The 20,913-nt window shown below is 41.1% G+C and overlaps 1 protein-coding gene across 1 annotated transcript; it reads right to left on the bottom strand.

Annotated features, from left to right (window-relative positions):
* Positions 1-10,978: 10,978 nt before the first annotated feature.
* tent5d (terminal nucleotidyltransferase 5D) lies at positions 10,979-20,088 on the bottom strand. Its single transcript, XM_072663991.1, has 2 exons — positions 19,851-20,088; positions 10,979-16,692 (listed from the first exon to the last, which is right to left on the bottom strand). The coding sequence occupies exon 2, from the start codon at positions 16,679-16,681 to the stop codon at positions 13,469-13,471; it is 3,213 nt and encodes a 1,070-aa protein (XP_072520092.1). The 5' UTR covers positions 16,682-16,692; positions 19,851-20,088; the 3' UTR covers positions 10,979-13,468.
* Between the last annotated feature and the right edge of the window lie 825 nt (positions 20,089-20,913).

The following is a 20,913-nucleotide window of genomic DNA, read 5'->3' on the forward strand; positions in this document are numbered from 1 at the left end:
TTTTCTTCTTTATCATTCTGCTATCTGTTACAATGGCCCTTTTAGGCTACATCAATGATCTCTTTACTCTTTGGTTAAATTACTCTTTTTACAAAGTAACCGCAATGTACACCAGCTTGCAAAAATTTATTAGATTCTTCTGGGACAGACACCACCATACTTACAAACCCTAATACAGCCAGTATCTGTTAAATATAATACCATGTCTCCATTTTACATTAAGCTTAGTTCCCGGTGTTCTTCTCCACTGTTAACTTAAGAGCAACTTAGCCGGTTTGCAAAGCTTTATATGTAGTTATGTATTAGTAACCCTATGGGTGTAATAAGATAAGATAAGATAGTCCTTTATTAGTCCCGCAGTGGGGAAATTCCCAAACAGTGATTAGGGGTTGGAAGCCTCGGGCTGCATCGCTACTGCACCGTTAGCATTGCTTGTATGTTGGACGTCAGCCTCACTCAGCATTGCTACCGTAGTGTTAACATTGCTATGGTGGAATGAACATCACTGCTGCGGCATTAGTTACAAGCCATGTTCTTGGCCCATCACATCTAAAAAGTAGTAAATGTGTGGTCTCCATCTTCAGCCTCTCAGGGCTTTACCAGGCAGGGTCACATGAAATGGTACATAAAACATAATAGAGGTCATTTTATGCCACAGAACCTTTTTCACAATAAAAAAGGAAATATTTTGGTTCTAAACTCCCCATTTTTAAAATGCCATTGGTAATTCTATGCAGCCAATGGCAGTCCTGAAAAACTAGGCTTGCCTCGTTTTTCTAGTTTTTTCCTCCTGCTTTTTGTATTTCCCTTTTCCCTAAGTGGCATCTACTGCCACTTGCATGCTAGGCTGTCATTGTAAAAGGAATTCGTTCTTAATGACTTGCCAGGTGACATTAAATGTTAAATAAATAACAGAATATTCCTGACCGATGATTCCGATGACATGCAGCTGGAGATTTTTTTTTATTAATACAGCAGAGAGGTACATAGAGAGGTTTCTATCCTATGCTCCAGTGACGTATGTGATGTATGGACAGAACTAAAGCAACATGTGAACTTTGTCTCATGCTTAGAAAGTGACAGAGAGGATTGAGCTAACCCCAGTTTTTGTTAAATGCGGTTTTCAGCAATTGGAGCAAAAATGGTAAAACTGCTGGGTGCTCATCAGCACGCGGCCAGAGTCCCGAGCACGGCAATTAAGCCACTTCAGCAGTGCCATTATGCTGCAGAAAAGCCAGATGAGATACAATACCTTCCCTGGCCTGGTAATCGTTTATGCCATCAGCGTGTCTGAAAACAATAATTCACAGGGTGAGCATTATAGTAATGATAACGTTGTTAACCCACCCCATGATGATGGTTCTATTTTTTCAAATACAATTTTGCTAAACATTAGTCACTTCTGCACCTCGTGATCATCTGCAATGAACACGCTTCACTTCTCTACACTTCTCTAGTGATGTCTGGGACAAAGCAATTTGATTGGTCGGTTGTCAGTCTAACATCACGGGGCAGCTGTGTGGGGAGGTGGGGGTTGCAGGAGAAAGAGAGTCAAAGAGAGAGAGAGAAAGAAAGAGAGATCAAGCCCCTTCTATCTGTAGTCAAAGGACAGCAGGGACGGGGGGGGGGGGGGTAGATGGGAATGGATGGGATGGAGGGAAAGGGACAAAGAGGAAGAAAGAAATTCTGAGTGAATAAAGGAGCAAGGGAGAACGAGAAAGCAAGAGAGTGAGTACAGGATTGAAGGAGAATGAGGAAGAGAGAATGAGTGAGGGAGAGAGAAAGAGAGTAAAGGGAGAAGAAGAGAATGAGTGTGAGGCAAAAAAGTGAGAGAGAAACTGAGTTAATGAAGGAGGGAGGGAGAATGAGAGGAAGAGAGTGAGTGAGTAAGCGGGAAAGAAAGAATGAGTGAGAGAGGGAAAGAGAATGAGAACAAGAGAATGTGCGAGAGTGAATGAGTAAGAGAGGGAGGGGAAGAAAGAATGAGTGAGAGAACAAGAGAGAAAGAGAATGAGTGAATGAACGAGGGAGAACGAGAGAAAGCGTGAGAGTGAATGAGTAAGGGGGAGGAAGGACAAAAGTGAGAGAATGACTGAATGAAAGAGTAAGGAAGAATGGGAGAGAGATGCAAGGAGGAGAGAGAGAGTAAGGAAAAGAAGTGAGCGAGTGTGAGGGAAAAGAGAGAGAGAGAGAGGATGTAAGAGGGAAGGAGAATGAGAGATAAAGCGAGTGAGTGAGTAAACGAGTGAGGGGAAGAAAGAATAAGTGAGAGAACGAGAGGGAGACAAAGAGAGAAAGTGAATGAATAAAGGAGGGAGTAAGTGAAATGAGAGAGGGACTGAGGGAGAACAAGAAAGAGAGAGAGTGACAGAAAGAGAGAGAGTGTGTGTGAGAGAGAAGGTGAGGTGGAGACTGAGTGAGAACAAGAGAGACATGAAAAGGGAGAGCGAGAGAACAGAAAGACAATAAAGAGAGAGAGAGTGAGATTGAGTGGAGAGAGAAAGAGAGAGTGAGGGGGAAGAAGAGAGGGAGTGAGAGAGAAAGTGAGTGAATGAATGAGTGAACAACTGAGTGAGTGGGTGAGAGAGGGCGAGAGAGAGATAGGGAGAGAGTTTATTTTATGTTACTGCGCTAGGCTGGTAATGAGCACGGTAATCATGCTAATGTCACCATGACCGCCTACTCCTCAAGCTTCCCACACACTGTGACTAATACCCCTCCCCACACACACGCACTTACGCATGCACAAACATTTATGCACATGCACTCAGAGGTTCTCCCCGGCACGGCCACACATGGAAACCCACAGAAGCTGAACTGAGCTTGCAGCCCCCGCACAAAGAACAGCCCCATAGAAAGACACACCCACAATTACATAACTGCAGGTCACATGTCACACACAACCACCACCAGTTCCACTTAGCAGCCCCTAATAGTGTTCTAACTCATAAAGTAAGAGAAAATATTCATGTAAGAGTAAGAGAAAAGATCCAAGAGCCTGAAGGAAAGGGGATGCTGATTGAGGGGATAAAATATTCATGCTGTGGGTGAATTCAGTGGCACTGCTAGGTGGCCTGGTTTGGTGCTGCGTTGATTTTTCTCAGATTAAAAGAGAGAGAGCAAGAGAAAGAGAGATGGAAAGAGAGCTCTGGTGCTTTGAGGAACACAAACAGACCTAAGAAAACAATGTTCTTAGCATAAGAGAGGTTTACCATGTTTCTAAATTGCTTTGGCACATGTTCTCAAACACTACAGAAATAAATTGATCACCACATCGGTTTATACTGTCCAACACAGCAGGCTATTCCACCAGCACATGGTTGTAACTTATTCAAAATTGGTAATTCATGTATCAGAATATAAATAAATCCACCACTGAGTACGACCAGCGTTATTGAGGGCTCCTACTAGCCCATGTGATCACAGTACTAGCACTATCAAATCAGATGTGACACAACTGAATGTCACAAATGGAATTGGTTCAGATTTGTCAATCATTTCACTTGACAGCTAGAAGTAAACATTATAAAACATTCAGCAAATGTTAGCCTGTAATGTTACAGAAATAATGTTGCAGGAATGTTCTGAAAAGCTATGATGTAATGTAACTTTCCCAATATTAAAAAAATACAATTCAGTAAAACAGTGATAAGACTGATATATAAAAATGCCGATATATGAATGTGTGATAAACCATTTTCTAAACATTAGAATTGGAGCTTTTATTTAAACATAGAATATATGTTTTTTTCTGAATTTACCCTGAAAAGAAAAAAGTTTAAATGATGGACTGATGAACTTACCTTTTGAAATGTGCTTTGTAAATGTGAAAATCCCATATTGAAATGTGAGAATAAACAAATCTACATAAAAAAAAGAAAAAACATTTAGGAACGTTCAGAAAACTAGGCAGACTGAACTTTCCAAAATTGTAAAACCAAAATTGTAACGTTCAGAATGTTCACATAATTTTCTACCAATTTCATGCAATAAACTCAATTCTTGTCAAAGAAACTAAACTGAAAGACAGCAGTTGTGTTGATGTTATGTTTTTTTTTTCTGTTGGACACAATGCATAATTATATGACACTATTTATTTGTGCTGCATGTACATTTAGAGTAAAAAACTGACATTGCAAAATTATATCCACGTCCTCACTGTCCATCCAGTCACTCCTGTCCACCTGGCCATCCCCTAGGTGGCCCTGCTATGATGGCCTTACTGTCAACCCCTTAAAAAGCCATGGAGTGTTGGGGTTAAGGCAGCATCCACTGAATCCAGTAGGTATGTGGTCATGACCATGATCACTTCCATCTTTCCATCTCCATGCTCCATCCCCATGAGGCATGGGCAGTGGGGTGAGAGGAACATGATTCCATTAATAGATTTTTACAGTGAAGGATAACTTTGTTCCACACCAGTACATCAGTTAGTAAGTCATTCTTGTATAGGAACTGAACACTACCAAACAGTTCTGGTCAGCAGTTTACATGCACTCATGTCATGCCAGTATTAAGCTTGATTTCCTAATTTTATTTTCTGGGGAAGGAGGAATATTTGTTTGATGAAACACAAGAATTTGGTGCACAAGCTTTTTGGAAGTTTTCAGAGGTCGGCCCAGCTTCAAAATTCGCCATAAAAATGACTACAGAAAACATGGACATCCTAATATCTCTCAAAAATGAAGCAGCTACAGGTCTTGCGCCTTTGCTGGCTGGTTACAGTATGTTATGTAGCTCCGCCCATACCTATATGTTTTATGACAGATGATTTTCCATATCATGTTTCACTTTAAGTGACTAACAACCTTGTAGTGGAACTTACATGAACTGTATTTTTACTGTTGAAACATTAAACCTACCGGACAAAACTCAGCTTTGCTTCTGCGCTGTAAGCTCAATGAAAGCACTCTGAGACACGCCTGGTCCAAGAGGTGCCTGAGAGGGGGCAGGTCTGTCTTCACATCTGGTCTCTACTGTGCAGACTCTGGTTGCAAACTTGACAATATGGCGGACAAGTGGACCTGACTTTTAAGCACAATCCACATATTTAAGGTCAGGACTTGCCAAAAGCTAAAATCTACAACCACCTCTAATGTGTTTAGAGTACCTGTCCTGTTGTGTACAGTCTAGCTGATGGTTTGAGGTTATGCTAGCAAATTCTAAGGTAGTCCTCCTTCTTTATTATTCCAACCACTTCTGGGAGGAATTTTGTATTGCTCAAAAGTTGATTTTTGATGTCTCAGAAGACTTATTTGTGATCTCCCTTATGTTTCAGTTAGAGATTAGCATAACATTAGATACAAAAGACATAAGATCATTTGAAACATATACAAATACATGTTATGGTATCCATCTCATCACCCACCAACCCACCAAAACTCATCACAATACAACTGAAACTTTTCAGTATGTTACTCAGTATGTTATGTAACTCCAGCAGTACGTTATTGGGCATGTCATACAGGTCTGTGAGGGCGATGATCCTTGATTGGTGACTGGACGAAACAAAATGCTGAATAAACATTTTCTCATCAGTGTGCATGGCAGAAGCAGTTGCCTTTCCCTAAGTTTGAAGAAACATGTAAAATTCCAAATGTTTAGAACAGGTGAAGAAGAAGCTAAATAGATAAACAACCAGTTACCACGTAAAGAGCAGATTTGCATATTCTGTCCCACACAGCAATCCAATTTCAGTCCAAATAACTGGAGACACATGTAAAATGCTTGTGTAAATGCATATGGTTAAAATCTGATCAGGAGACAGCCTTATTAGGATACAATTCAGATACTAATCACATGGTGTAAACCGGGTCATTGAGTTAGTAAGTGTTATTATTTGGCAAATTTGAGCACAGTGTGACTTTACTGAGGCCTGTACTAAAACTCAAGGGAGGACATGTAGGTTAAATGAGGTCTTTATCTCAGAAGACACATTTGAACAGTAGGAGACTTATGATGCAGTCAAATTTGATGATGTTTTTAGAGTATGGAGTTCTCTGGGGAATGGCAGCTTCTCAGTCCACAAAAACCCCAAAAAAGTCACCAATGTCCACCATTTTTTAAAATAAAAAAATGTACAGTGTGTTGTACACTCCAGCTCCAGTATAAGAACTGTAAAAAAACAATAATTGGAAAGCCCAAGATAGGCATGACATATAATATAATATCATATCCATTAAAACACACCCACACACCACCATGAGCACTATACTAATACATAAGGATTCCATGTACACATGCACCAAAGATGCATGTACACGTTTGTGAAAACTACGTCTGCACATATTCAAATACACAATGGCCTAGACAGGCATTGAGTCATGCGGCATCACATACACGCACGTGTGCACATCCTGGAGTGGATGATTAGGATTAGAGGTTAAAAACCCCAATTATGCACCTATATGAAGTGCGTCAGCGATGCTTTGTGATATGCAGCTGGCTTTGTGAACTTCAGCACAGCGCCAGTCGCTCCTCTCCAGTGTGACACACGCATGCCAAGCATCAAGGCTTAGCCCTCTTGCACACATACACACTCACATTCACGAATAAAGACAAGCCTACTAAAAGTGCTTATGACTCCATCATTGTAGTGATGCCATAAAGTATTTATGAAATCAGTCCTGCTATTCTTAACCAACAACAATATGTCCCTTCTGAGCCATTTATCTGTCTCTGTGCTGTTGTTATCCAGTGAACACGGCAAACCTGTAATAGCCCTACACCAAGAACTGCTAGGATGGCTGTTTTACATTGTTTGGGGCTAAAGTTATCATCCATCCGACATACTAACTGTGTTATTGGGTGACGACAGAATTCTGTTGTTAAGGAGTATCAAGAGTGTCCTACATTTACCTTACATCTAAAGTGTCTTGCACACTAATTAGTACACTCTGCAATGTTAGATCACCAATGGGCATGAGCAGTGCTCTTAAATTCATGAGGAGGCTGAAAAAGTAGATTTGGGAGTAGTTTTTCTTTCTAAAACTCCTAGTCTACGATTTAAGAGGCCTTTAGAATTACTGGACAGTCCTGGAAAAGCTAGCCAGATATTTGCTTTTTTGGTTTCGATGGATGCTATAAGTCTACAATGCAATGCGAAACAGAAAGGAGCCACTCACATCTGCAAAAAAATAGAAAATGGCAAACAGTCTTGCAGTCTTGCAGTCTTGAAACACAGCCATACACAAACTACATACAGTATGGCCTAAAATATATATGTTAAGGTTAACTTTAAGACCTATTATTGTAAAATGGAAGCATCTAGGAGCAACAACAGCTCAGACACAAATTGGTAGACCACACAAACTCACAGACCGGGGCTGCTAAGTGCTGAAGCGCATAGTGCATAAAAAAGCTTATCCTCTTGTTGCATCACTCATTATAGAGAGCCAAACTGCCTCTGGAAGCAACATTAGCAGAAGAATTGCATGTCAGGAGATTCAAAAAATGGGTTTCTATGGATAGGCCGCTGCACACATGCCTAAGATAAGATGTGCAATGCCGAGAACTAGCTGGAGTGGTGTAAAGCATGTTTCCTCTGGACTCTGGAGCAGTGGAAACATGTTCTCTGGAGTGATGAATCACACTTCACTATCTGGCAGTCTGATTGATGAATCTGGGTTTGGAGGATGCGAAGAGAACTGTACCTACCTCGGGAGGGATAATGGTCTGGGGCTTTTTTTTAGGGTTTGGGTTTAGCTCCATGGTACCTAGTAACAGTGTTAACATGCATACAGAGCATACAGAGACATATACATATTAGCACATTTATTTGCTTCCATCTTTTTGACATTAGTTTGGAGAAGGACTGTAAGTGTTTCAGCATATACCATTACCTCTGTGCACAAAGCAAGACCCTCAAGTACATGGTTTGACATGGTTTGCGGTGGAGGAACTCTAGTTGTCTGGACAGAGCCCCCACTTCAACCCCACTGAACCCCCTAGAAATAAATTGGAATGTTGATTGCAAGCCAGGCCTTCTTGTCCAACATATGCCCTTTTGATGCACTGGGCACATGTTTACCTCAGACACACTGAAAAACTCTCCATTAGAGTGGAGCCACAAGGGTGGGTTTGGGGTCAAATGTAGGTTACTGCCCATAGTTTTAAATTGTTCCCTTCAAGAAGTTTCAAGAAGTTCCCTTCTAGATATTCCACGATCAACTGTGAGTGGTACTACTGAAAAGTTAAAGCGCTGAGGAACCACAGCAACTCACGTAAAGTTACGGAGAGGAGTCACCGAGTGCTGAGGAGCATACTGCATAAAAGTCTCTGACACTCTGCTGACTCAATAACAAGAGTTTCAAAACTGCTGTTAGAGCTACACAGAGGGGACCAACTCCACATTAATGCCTATGGATTGGGATGGGATGTCATAAAAGCTCCTGTAGGTGTAATGTGTGAGTCTCCCAATTTTCCATATATATTTCATATAGTGTTGAATATCGCCATTTTTCATTGGAAGATTGTAGAAATAACATGCTGGAATTCACTCCTGTGCTTTCTCTTGCCATCTTTCACTTAGTAATTTTGTTTCTTTAAATATATTTCGTGCAATCTGGTTCCCTTGTTTCTCAACAATAAACTAATACAAAATCTGTGACCCTTATTGAAAGGTGTCAGCTAAAATTGCTGTGCTTCTGGATAATAGATAAGTAATAGTCTTTATCATTTTGTTTACACTGAGAGACAGATACGTTATGCCAATGCTTAATGTAAAACTTTGTCCTCATATTAATAACCCATTTGTCAATGGTAACGTGATTTCTCCAGGCAGTGTTTCTCAGTCCTGCTAGCAACAGCTGTGCACAGTTTCAGCTAATGCCAGTGCCATATCCCCGATCCAGCTCACAAAGAAATAGGCCGGTTCTCAATCTGCTTGTGTTCCTGTAGATTTGTGAAACGCCATCAGTTGCAGTCCAAGTACTGTTCCATTCAAAAGTTCACACCTGGCACAGCCAAATATTCCAGAGTGCATTACTCACCACGCTGCTGCTCTAATTGCAAAAGGACCATACAGTGTCCACCTGTCCTCGGGAGTTTGTTTATGAATCAGTACTACCAAGTACACCAGTCTGCACTTGCCATGCTTTATATTAAGAGTCCCCCATAAAGTCACTGGAATAGATAAACAGTTGATCAGGTGTATTGAGTCAAAGAAAGCTTGAAATCGTGCAGTGCTGTAAGTTGTAGGAGTGGTTTAGGTATTGTGTTAGCAATGGTAAGCCAGTTCAGTCAGTGTTAGCCAGCTAAGTGTATTGATTCCAGTCTAGTTTTTACAAAGGGCAGAATAAAGGATCAACTATGAATAAAATAGATGACTGTTAAGGGAGTATATAGCATATAATTGAGTATAACATACCAATACACTTTTTGTAAAATTTTGTTAATTTTTCCTTACGATTTTCAAGCTCTCCGTTCTGTGTGCATGCTGGAAAAAGTCTGGTGTTCCTACTCTGGTCTGGCTCTGTAAATAAGAAACAAACTAAGTAGCTTGGGTCGAGCCACACAACACTATTCCAGCCAATCAGCAATGAGGAATGTTAATGCTCGTGCCCAGGACAGGGGAAGGGGCAGAGCAGGGGAAACTGTGTGTCTGGCATCTGCTAGGTTCAAAGGAAAAAAACAGGACAAAAAAAATAAAAAGAAGACACTGGTGGGGCATTTGGACTGTGGCGAGACCTCCAAGGGCTAAAAGGAATGGAAAGGGGTTGCGGATACTCTATTTGGGTAAAACTTACTAATTCTTGCTGTTTCACACAATAGCTCAGTATTATTTTGTCCCGTTTGTAAATGTTTGTGATAGATAATCACAAGTAATTTGTTTGTTTAGCATTAGTCTGCCATCGCTAACCTAGCTAAAGCTAAATACTTGCCATGCATTTCTCTCTCTCTTGCCTTAGCAATGTTGGATCCTTTAATTTACACTACACTGTTTTGTTCATATCGTAGTATGCAGTTAGCATTGCAAGGGAAATTTGTCAGAATCCATACAGATAGCATTCTTTCCAGAGCCCTTACCAGACGGCTAATGGCTTTAACAATCTTATACAAAAACATTTTTATCAAGAATAACACAAGAAAATGTCTAGATTTGATCAAAGACGGAATGCTTCACTTCAATTCAATTGTGCAATCTTCACAACGTCATCTTTCTACACGATCTTTGAAAGAGTCTATAATACAATGTTATATATATATATATATATATATATATATATATATATATAATATATAAAAAGTAGACATATTTGTATTGTTTGACAATCGGTTTGACTAAAACATTTACATGTACATTTATACATATTAGGAGTGTCATAATTCTGAAAATGTAAAGATTATATCAGTGTGATTTGTGGTTTGTGCTTTGATATATGAAAGACTCTTGCTGGCATATTCTGGTGAATTCTCTCCTAAAAGTGCTCCCTCTACTGGAGGACTCTGCCATATGACATATGACAATGACCACTCAACTACTTTCTGAAACTACTTTCTTTTAAGTTTTTAAAAGACTCTGCCAGCTTTCAAAATGACATGGGCCGCGTGGGATTGATTTTTAAGGCCCAAGTCATTCAGTCCTGTAATGAAACAATCTTTGGCTTAAAATTTAAAGCTTTGCTCCAATTGCCCCCTACAGTTGATGGATCTGAAATGAAAAGTGGAAATTTTCATGCTGAGATGATTGTCAGCCTATTTTACCATACTGTCTCATGAATCCTAAAATGCTACTTAAATAAAACTATGGATTGTCATTCAGCTCTTGATGAGGTTGTGTTTACACATATTACTGCAGTTTTCTCATTTTATTTTATTAGTTCATAGACAGTTCTTTGCTTGAATGAATATTTCTGTGGGAACAAATGGTATGGAAACTTTGCATGAACATGCACTTAAAGGTTTTCAGTGTACCAAAATCAGATGTTATTGCTCTTTGTATGAGTGTAGGGTATATAGAAGACAAACAGAACAGATGTATGGTTAAGTGGACAGATTTTTTTATTAAAGGTGCATAAACAAGCCATATTACTAGAAGAACTACAGAACTGACATCAACACGACCAGCACTAGAGGAGGGCAAGGAAAAAACACACACCTGAAATAATGAAGAAAAGCCACAGCTTCGTTCCAGAGAAGATTCCTTCTCTCTTTCTGTCTCCTTTTCCTTTTGTCTCCATTTATCTCTTTTTCTCTCTTTTTCTCTTCTGTAGTTTACATAATAATGACCGTCATTTAGGCACTTAAGTTTTCCTACAAAACCCCTCTTTGGTCATATAAACTTTTTTTAGGGTTCCATCATAGGTGTGTGGTTATGCATCTTTCTTAGGTAAACAATTCGAACCAGTCTAAACCTATATCTAAGCACAGTGTTACTAAAGGTTTTGGCAGTAAGGCCAGATTCATAAAGTAGACAAAAACGTCAGGGCAAGACATCATAAGACATCATAAATGTGTCGTACAATAAAGCTAGGGTAGAATACTTCACAAATTCAAAGCTAAGACCTCACAAGAAAAGGGAACTCCACATCTTATGAACAGTGACATAAGTTTATAGTATACATTTGAAAGATCTATACCGCAACAACAGGTTCAGACTTTGTATTTTATCTATCTATCTATCTATCTATCTATCTATCTATATCTATATTTGTATATATATATATATATATATGTGTGTGTGTGTGTGTGTGTGTATGTATGTGTGTGTATCTATATAATGGTATTTTTGTATTTGTGTGTATATGTGTGTGTGTGGATGGCACAAACTCTTTGTACTGTAATATGACGTTTTCCTGGAAAAATAGATGTGTTTCTGTTACTAACATGTAAAAAAAAATAGTATATTTGCACTTCAAACAATTTTGATAAATAGACATTTCCACGCTTGTGTTCATAAGGGGAACTTCAGCGTTTCCCTCAGGCCTTCGGCTGTATATCACCATCCCTTAGTTTCCTGTTAGGCTGAATCTGCATCACAAAGTAACATAGAATCCAAGCTGCGTATTACTGAGTCCAGAAAGTTGACATTGTGCATCACAGATACACAAAAGACACCTACACACTTCATTAATATCCTTGTTATTCCCTCCCCCTCTCTCAACAGAGTCAATGTGTACTTTTGCAAGTTCATTAGACTCCGGTGTGACTCAAGTCCTCATATGGTGAAATTTGGCAGTAACATTTTCGGTGACAACATTTTGCTGTTCTCTGATGCACAACAGTTTTTTTTTTTTTTGACATCAATCCAAAAAACATAATTCACATTCTGGACACACAAAAAAACATTTACAGCCACTGAGGATAAAAGGCCAAATGGAAGAGATACAGACATTTAACTTCATATAAATTTCACTCTGGTTTACATCTGAGCTCGATCATGCAGCTGGTACGTATCAGCGTGGAGCTGAGCCATGAGTCATAGACTACTTAGGCTTGTCTCTAAAAACCTATGACAGGAATAAATTGAATACATCCATAATTTCCTTCATAATCACATGTCATAATACGATATAAAATTCTATAGACTCCCTAGTAGAGTTGCAATTAAAACCCACACCTTGTAAAACACTCTTTTTGCATTATGTGGTTACTGGACAAAAAAGTGTTTTTTTTTTTTTCTCAGTAATGTGGTCTTGGCTTTCTTACAGTAATTTAAAACATTTGGTAATTTCAGACTGTAAAAGTTTGTGACTGTTGGATGCAAATATCATACACCATGACTGCTTTTCATGCACAGTTTTGGCACTGGTAGTGCAGCAAGATATGTGTAAAAATTGGCACATTCTTTATCTAATTTAGCTTTTTTTGCAACATGATTAAATGCACGTCTTTCTCTCATGACTCTACAGTATAACAAGCAAGATACCACAAAAACAGTTAGACTGAATTATTCAGTATGTTCCCCTGATAAGAGAATAGTATAGTCTGGCCAAATTAGGAAATCTAAATTCAATGTATATGTTACATTTTATACATCTTACACTGCAGAAGATAAAGAGAATTTCACCTATGCCCCCTAATGTTTCTTACCCTTACCCAATCTTTCCTTTTTCCCTACCATTATGCTTCTAGAAACTTCCTTTCAATGTGCCAGACACATCTGTTACTGGTAGCTGTAGAATCGGCTAGTGCAATAGCCTTTAACTGTGATGTTTATGTGTATTCAATTTCCACTTATCATCAACTGCGCTGATCTCAGCAAAGGCTGGCTATGAATCCAGGAACAGATATGGTCCCCTAGATTTGCGGAGTGAGTCTATTGGCAGCCAAAACCACCGTCAGTCCCTGATTTACACACATTATTTCCTTTTTTTAAGTTGAAAGCACTTAAATTGGGGGTTTATTCAATTAAGTGCTGGGACTTTTCTCATGCTGTGGATTTTATTATTTGTGGAGGCCGTTGTAAGTTGCAGGAGGTTATGGTTCTGCCCAGTGGTAGCTCCCCATATAAGAATCATGCCTAGTGCTAAACCAGTCCCGTCTGCATGTGTATGTGTAGAGGATAGGGATGATATATAAGTGGGGACTGTCCATTGGCAATATAGTAGTTGCTGAAGTTGTGGTCGGCCATATATGGAGCAGGCTGGTAGTAGCAGGTGACGTTGTTGGTGTTGGGGATGATGTTCTGCTCCCCCAGGACCTTAAGAGCCAGGATGGTAATCATGTTGAGAGTCTGTCGTCGCTCATGGCCCATCAGGCACACGGTGCTCTCATTGACCACCCGCCGTAGCGTCATCAAGTAATCGTACTTGCTCTTCTCCTCACCAATGAAGTGGTTGCGCAGATAAGACTCAATCTTCCTCTGCTGCTCGTTCACGTCTGGAAAGTCAATGAAGAAACGAGAGCACATGTAACGTTCTAACGTTTTAATTTCTGTCTCGCTGGCAGGCTTGAAGTCCCGTACCAGAAGATTGCTGTACTTGAGCAGGCCACCTCCCCGGATCTCCTCAGGATTGCGTGTTGCTATTAGCCTGTAGCGCAAGTGGTCCATGGCCTGCTCAAAGTCTCCGTACATGCTTTCTGCCACCACTGTGACAGAAGGCACCTCTCTGTGAGATAGCAGGGGCTCTTTTGCCTCAGAGTCTAAAGATGGAATTGGACTCTGTGTAGTCTCTACAAGAGTCTCTAACGCTGGTTTAAAAGGAGACTCTTGATCTTTAGATGGCGACATGGAAGTAATGTTAGACAGTGATATGGAAGGATGTACAGCTTGCAGTGATTCTACAGAAGGTCCCACAATCTGTGTTAATACTTCAGGTGGTTCCAGACCTTGAAGGGATACTACAGAAGACACAGATTCCTCTGATGATAATGTGGAAGATTCTAAAGCAGTTGATGGCCATACAGAATACCCTTGGTTTTCTGATGAAGGTATGGCAGGTTCTAGAAGACATGACGATTGTTCGGGTGATTCTGGAATTTCCATTGAAAACACAGAAGAGTCTTGAACCTGTGGTATTAATATAGGTGGCTCTAGAATTTTTGTCATTAACACTGAAGATTCTAGAGTCTGTGTACATTGTACAGTAGGTTCCTGAGGCTGCACACATGATATGGAGGTTTCAGGAACTTGTGTTGGTATAACAGGAAGCTCCAAGCCCTGGGGAGTAGTTTTTACTTCCTCTGAATCAATGGTAAGATTTGTAGATAGGGGTGTCACTAACGTAGTCTGGATGACAGTTTCTGGGGACTCTTTATATTCTTGAGCACACTCCGCAGTTTGGGCAGCAAGCTCAGTCTCTTCTTTATGGGAAAAGTTTGGACTGAGAAAAGGGCTATCGTCTACCTGAACTATGGGTTGTGAATTGACCTGAATAATTGGTTTCTGTTTTTTTGTCACTTTCTCAATGTGAGGCTGGGTCTTTACATTTTGGTCCTTTGGGTAACTAAAGGTTTTGGGCAAAGGGCTTAGAATTGTAGTTTCACCAGTCTCTGGCTCTGAAGACTGTATTTGATTTTGAATACTTTCATCTGGAGACAAACCTACCAGACCAGAAAGTGTCTCATCTGAGTGTTTATCATTCTCCTGGGTGGCAACACTAAAGGCTGGGGTGGATATGTCTAATAATCTAAGCATAGAGTCTTTGTCATGCGAGGCACTGGAGTCAAAGCAGTTTGTGGAAAGACCTGGCAATTCAACTTGCATAGGCATTGATTCTTTTGGGTCACTTCCATTAAGTGAATGGCTGATAGGCTGAGAAGGTTTAATTGTTGAGTCTTTCGACACTGACTTTTCTGTTGAATGCGGCACACAAGTCGCCTTTCTAGACATTTTCCTGGGGGGTTTTGGTGAGGAATGCTTAAGGACAACCATTTGTGAACTCCGGCTAGTTTTCTTGGCAGGAGGTGGTAAAGGGTACTCATTATTTGTATCTACTGCTGCCTGGGTTTGAAAGGTGATATGAGGAGACTGGAATGAACATTGTTCAGTAAGAACCATAGGTTCAGGTGCTTTTTCGGTAGTCTGCATTGGCTCATGTATTGTGTCTGTCTGCTCCATTTTAGGTGCATATTCAACATTGGATGACACTAAAGAGTTTGGACAAAGGGTTGACTCTGCAAGCAACACATTTTCAATCTCCTTAGGACCCTCCATAAGAGCATCTGTTTGTTTGTCACTCTCATTAATGTTTTTACTCGTTACATTGACCACCTGTTCAGTTTCTATGTGTATGTCAATGTTGTCTCCACTTAAATAGAGGTCTGGCATTTCTTCTTTGCATTCAAACTCATTTTCATGACTCTCATCTGTTTCTTTTGTAAGTGTTCGTATGTCAGACTGTTCTGATACATCATCTACAGTTTCAGTCATTGTTATGGATCCACTCAGCTCTTCAATTTCTTCACTATGGATTTTTTCAAGACTTGTTTCTTCTGTGGAAGGCTTGTATTGGTCCTCCATCGTGACTGTTTCACTGTGACAGACACGGTCAGGGAAACTGGGCATTTCACCTGACATGTCGATATCTGATTCACTGTGGCTTTCTGTTCCAGCAGAGGTGCTTTGCTCATTTAATAAACCTGACTGAGAGTCAGTACTCGGAATCAAGGAAGCATCCTGTTCCTTCTCCTTGCGTTGTGCAGCCTCCCTTCTCTCTGCCTCCAGGTAGGACTCTAACATAGTATCCAGGATGATCTGGAAAGAGTCGACGCTAAATTCAAACTGCCGCCGCAAAGAGCTGACAAACTTGAGCTCCACGTTTTTACCGCTGTTGTTGGAGAGTGAGATGAGGCTCCATCGGTCATGCTCAGTGAAGACTTTGACCATTTTCTGCACGTAAGCTTCTTTCATAGTGAGAGCTGTGATTTTGTCCTTGTTGACTCCTCGAGGCAGAAAGTCCAGAAGGCAGCCCAGGACCACTTCCTTTATGATCTGGAAGTCTTCCTGTTTAGGAAGCTCCACACCAAAGATGATGTCTAAGTCCTTGTAGCTAGTGCCATTCTCTTTGACTAGCACGTGACTTGCTGTGGAGCCGTTGAGACGGACGTCCCTCACCTTGATGTTTTTGGAAACCAGACGTTCTCTCACAACATGGATGATGTCCTTGGGCTTAATCTCCAGGGTGGGGAAATTGCCCCTTCCGTGAATGGGAATGACCTCTGTGAGAACCTGATCCAGAGTCTCCACTTGCTCCTGCGTTAGATTATGGAATCGCCGGTCGTCCTTCAGCTCCGTCATGTTCTGCAGGACTGGGGAACATAAACAGATAGGGATAGGGAAAATGAGACAGAAACATAGAGGAAGAGGCTAAGAGAACAAGAAAGAGTTGATGATAATGCACAGCAGACTTTTGGTAAGAGCCTCTTGAGTGCAGAAAAAGGCTTTCGATGTGCAAATAAAACTGCATGCTACACAGTTCTCCTAAAGTGCAATATGCTGCTCAATTTCACATGGCAGCTGTTTCCCCCAACGTTCATACACATCTTCTGTTCTCAGTTTGTGTATCCGAATTTTCAGTTCGAGGCGTTTGGAATGATAATGTGAGCTATCACTTACTTTATCGGCTGCTCATTAAGTATCTAACTATTAGGGCCCGTGTGATTATCATATGTGGTACAAGGTAGCTTCTTTGTTTTCCTTAGTGCAGATGACGCAAAACATGTTAGAACACAAACAGAATTCATGAACATATGTTGTGAGAATTTGTGCTGCTTCATTTTCACAGTTTTGTTAACACTTTGCAAAAATGCAAATGTCATTGGTTTGGACTTAAAGGGAGACAATAGTATCTGTTATCATTGTTGTTGTTGAGTTGTTGTTTTTTTTTAATGGTTTCTCCTTCTCTAAGTGGCTAAGAACATGTAACCCTTGTTGTCACAAAGTATCTTCACTAGATGACTCATTCTATGAGGTAAAGGACTGTATTACGTTTCACAGCCTTTGGGCGTGGGTCTACACTGCATTTGGTTAAAAAAAGAGAACTGTGAATTCTGTGATATTCATAAAATGTACTCAAGACTTGATCAATTTCATAACCACATCAGTGCTTCATTTTTCAGTGGATCGATGGATAGAAATTAGGCAAAATGCATATGATTATGCGAACAGTTATTTCTTATGAGCTCTTAAGTGGATTCTGCACCTTGGATGAATTAAAAAAAAGGCTGCAATATTAGATCTGTCTCTGCCTCTGAGTCTCTGCCACTGTGGCTATTGATTGCCTTTCTACCAGAGCTAACAGGGTTAATCTGAATGACTCACTGCCAGCGGAATGCATTAATCATCTGAGCGTCATTAATTAAAAAATATATGTGTAATTATGAATGGCAGAATGTGTGGAAAAGAGAAGGAAAACACATGCCATGCATCCCAGCTGACGTATGAACGCATGTGTGTATGTTCATAAGCGTGTGGGAGTACAGATACAGATATGCATTCAGACAAACATAATGATTTATCAGTGTTATCCAACAGGGTGAAATTAAATCATAAACTACTAATTTTTTTTACATCTGTATTGTTCTCAGTAACCATGACAATAATTCTGACTATTGTATGACTAAGAAGTGAATGGTTAGAGTAGCTGAAGGGGTCTGAGGGTTGTAGGAGTATGTTAAGCAGTTGATTAAATGGGTAAACCTGACAGAAATGAGCTTGTTGTTAGTTGTACACAACACAAGAAACTGTTTGTCAGCATACCACTGTAATTTCACAGTAATCTGGAAGTTATGCCGGTCCTAAGCATCTGTTTCCCATCTCAAGAAAACCAAGCGTCTGTAGAGAACAGCATTTCATGGAGAAAATTGAAAGCTGCTATTTACAACTGTGCTCACAAGCCACTGAAGGATGGGTCTCGTAGGATCACAAATTGTAGCACCCCTGCTTTTTGATTCAATAAGCTTGTGACTTGACTTCTGAAAGCTTTTCTTCAGCTTTAAGCATTTTAGCAGACACAATAAGACTACAGACTTATTAAAGAGAACGACTGACTTGTTCTGGTTGTTAGTATTTGAGAGGAAAGAGGAAGAAAGTTTGTTTGTTTTTTGTGGCTTTGTGATGTTAATTTCAGCTTTGAAGCAGTCTACACTACTTTACTACCAACAAACATATGACTCTTGCATTGAGATGCTTTGGATTCTGACCGGTATAAACATGTAACTAGACGCATTATCTTGATGGGGGGCACGCTTGCCCATGTTGCTTTGTTACCTTGCTCGCGAATTGATACAGTGCGGCGGTTATTGTCCAGCTGTTCAACTGAATCAAGAGATAATCTGCTTCAGCACACATAAAAGTGTGTGTGTGTGTGTGTGTATGTGTATGTGAAGCCAGCCAAGGGCCAATGTCGAGCTATGGGGGTCCCACAGTCATCTCAGCAAGTTTCCACATGGAAATCTGAATGCCTGTCCATCTCACTTGTTCCTCTGCTGTGCTCTAAAGATCTTTGGCACTCTGTCGCGTCTCGTTTGCATCAAGCGGCCAAATGATAGCTTACGGTAGACTCGTGGTGATGCGGCAGGAGGATTTTTGTTTTCCTTCTACACCCCTTCGCCTTCCCCACCCCTCCTCCTCCTCCCCCACTTGCTCTCTCCCGCAAACAAGCCGGTGTGAGTCATAGCTGGGAAGGGGAAAAAACTGCACCCAGATGCGCTTTCCCACCTGACTAGACCCGCGTTTCTTTCTCCTTTTCTATAAACAAAAGCAGTCTGGTCGTTCGTGGACCTGTGCATCACTTTTCTGCATTGGAAAACGATCGCGTGCAAAACTTCAGATGCCTTCTAACATCACCACCGACTCTCGGTGTAGCCTCTATGTTCCATGCTCACTGTAGCTTACATTTCCCACTGAAAAGAGCAGGCCACCGGCTTCAACTTCGGAGCACTTGAGCTCCCTTCTAGTAGAAACCAACCCTTTTCTTACTTTCGCCTTGCAGCGCATAACCATTCATTACGCGCGACGCTGTATTCCTATTCATCGTGTCTATTCATCATCTGCTGTAGCTTGTTTGATGTAGGCAAGCAGTGCAACTGTAGCGACCTCACATGAAGCCAGACGCCAAATGCAATCAGAATGCGTAACTACTGGAGGCTACTCTGTCACGATTCAGTGTATCTCGATAGGAACTCGTCACATGGCTTCTGAGTTGTTGTTGTTTTTTTTAATTATTATTATTTATCAAACTTCGCGGACATGCACGCCGCGGCTGCGACCATAAACAAACTCATCGCCACGTCCACGTAGCCTGCGTTGCCTCCGTAATCCTCACACACTCGAGCCAACTCGTCAAGTCAAGTTTCTGGCGACGTCCACGAGCAGACCGAAAGACAGTATGGACAAAACGCACAACAAAAAATATAGTCTTTTGGCAAACTCTGCTGCTGCAACGATTGGGAATTCCTCAACTCACCTCAGTTCGCGGTTTTAAAAAATGAAACCGCGGATTTGCACGTCTGGCTTGAATTCCGAGAGGTTAGAGGAGCAAATAAATAAACAGAAAACAACAACAACAACAAATCCAGCAGTGTTGGTGGGCTCAGAGGCTCCGCTGGTTGGGGATCATGTGGGCTTGAGTGCGCGGCGGCGCGGTCGCTGTCCAGGCTGAGCGTGGTGCTGAAACCAAACTCTTAAATATTCTCGCCCTGTTTTCTCCCTGCGAGCCTCAAGCGTAGAGCAGTTTCCATGGCGACGTGGCGTCACGCTTTTTTTTTTAAAGGGAGTCCGCGCAGCGCAGTCACAACAGTGCCAAATATCGAGAGAGTGAGGGCCGAGAGTTAACAGGTGTCAAGTGTGTGCGAGGCCAGCGCGTTTTTGGCATGCCATAACCACCGAGCCAGCCATACGACCCCCCGCACAGAAATAACACGACCTGCTAAGCTTTGAACCATTCAGACCATTCAGCAAGCCTGCTGGATGACACATCATCTAACGCTGTGAGAAAACCTCCAGAAGCGTTTTGCATTGCCCTTATTGAGACTTGCATTTACAAACGTGCAAATCTGAGACTGCTGCTTTCATAAGACATGGAATAACTATGAAAGCATAAAGGGACAAATATATGCATCTTCATATTAATACATCTACATCACAGGCTGCATATTTATTCATATCAGTGGGCGCTGATGAACATACACAGACTACCCCTTAACCCATCGTCCACTGTTCACTGTCTAGTCTCTCCAAGCCTGCTCCTGGAAAGCTACCTTCCCACAGACTGTAGACTCCAACCCTGACCCACCCCACCTGATTACTGCCTTCAGAAGTGCTTGATTGGCTGAATGGGATGAGTAGATTTGGGTTGGAGCTGAAACTTGCAGTTGGAGCTGAAACTCCGGTTGGAGTTGGAGATGGAGACCACTGGTGTAGTCCCTATCCTGTTCTAAAAAGTATAATATATAATCTGTGTACAGTATTGTATAGTCTATTGTCTGACTGGCTACTGCGGTTGGTCCTAAAACTAGCACCATATCCTG

The sequence above is a fragment of the Salminus brasiliensis genome, chromosome 19 (genome assembly GCF_030463535.1).
Source record: "Salminus brasiliensis chromosome 19, fSalBra1.hap2, whole genome shotgun sequence".
Classification (NCBI taxonomy): domain Eukaryota; kingdom Metazoa; phylum Chordata; class Actinopteri; order Characiformes; family Bryconidae; genus Salminus; species Salminus brasiliensis.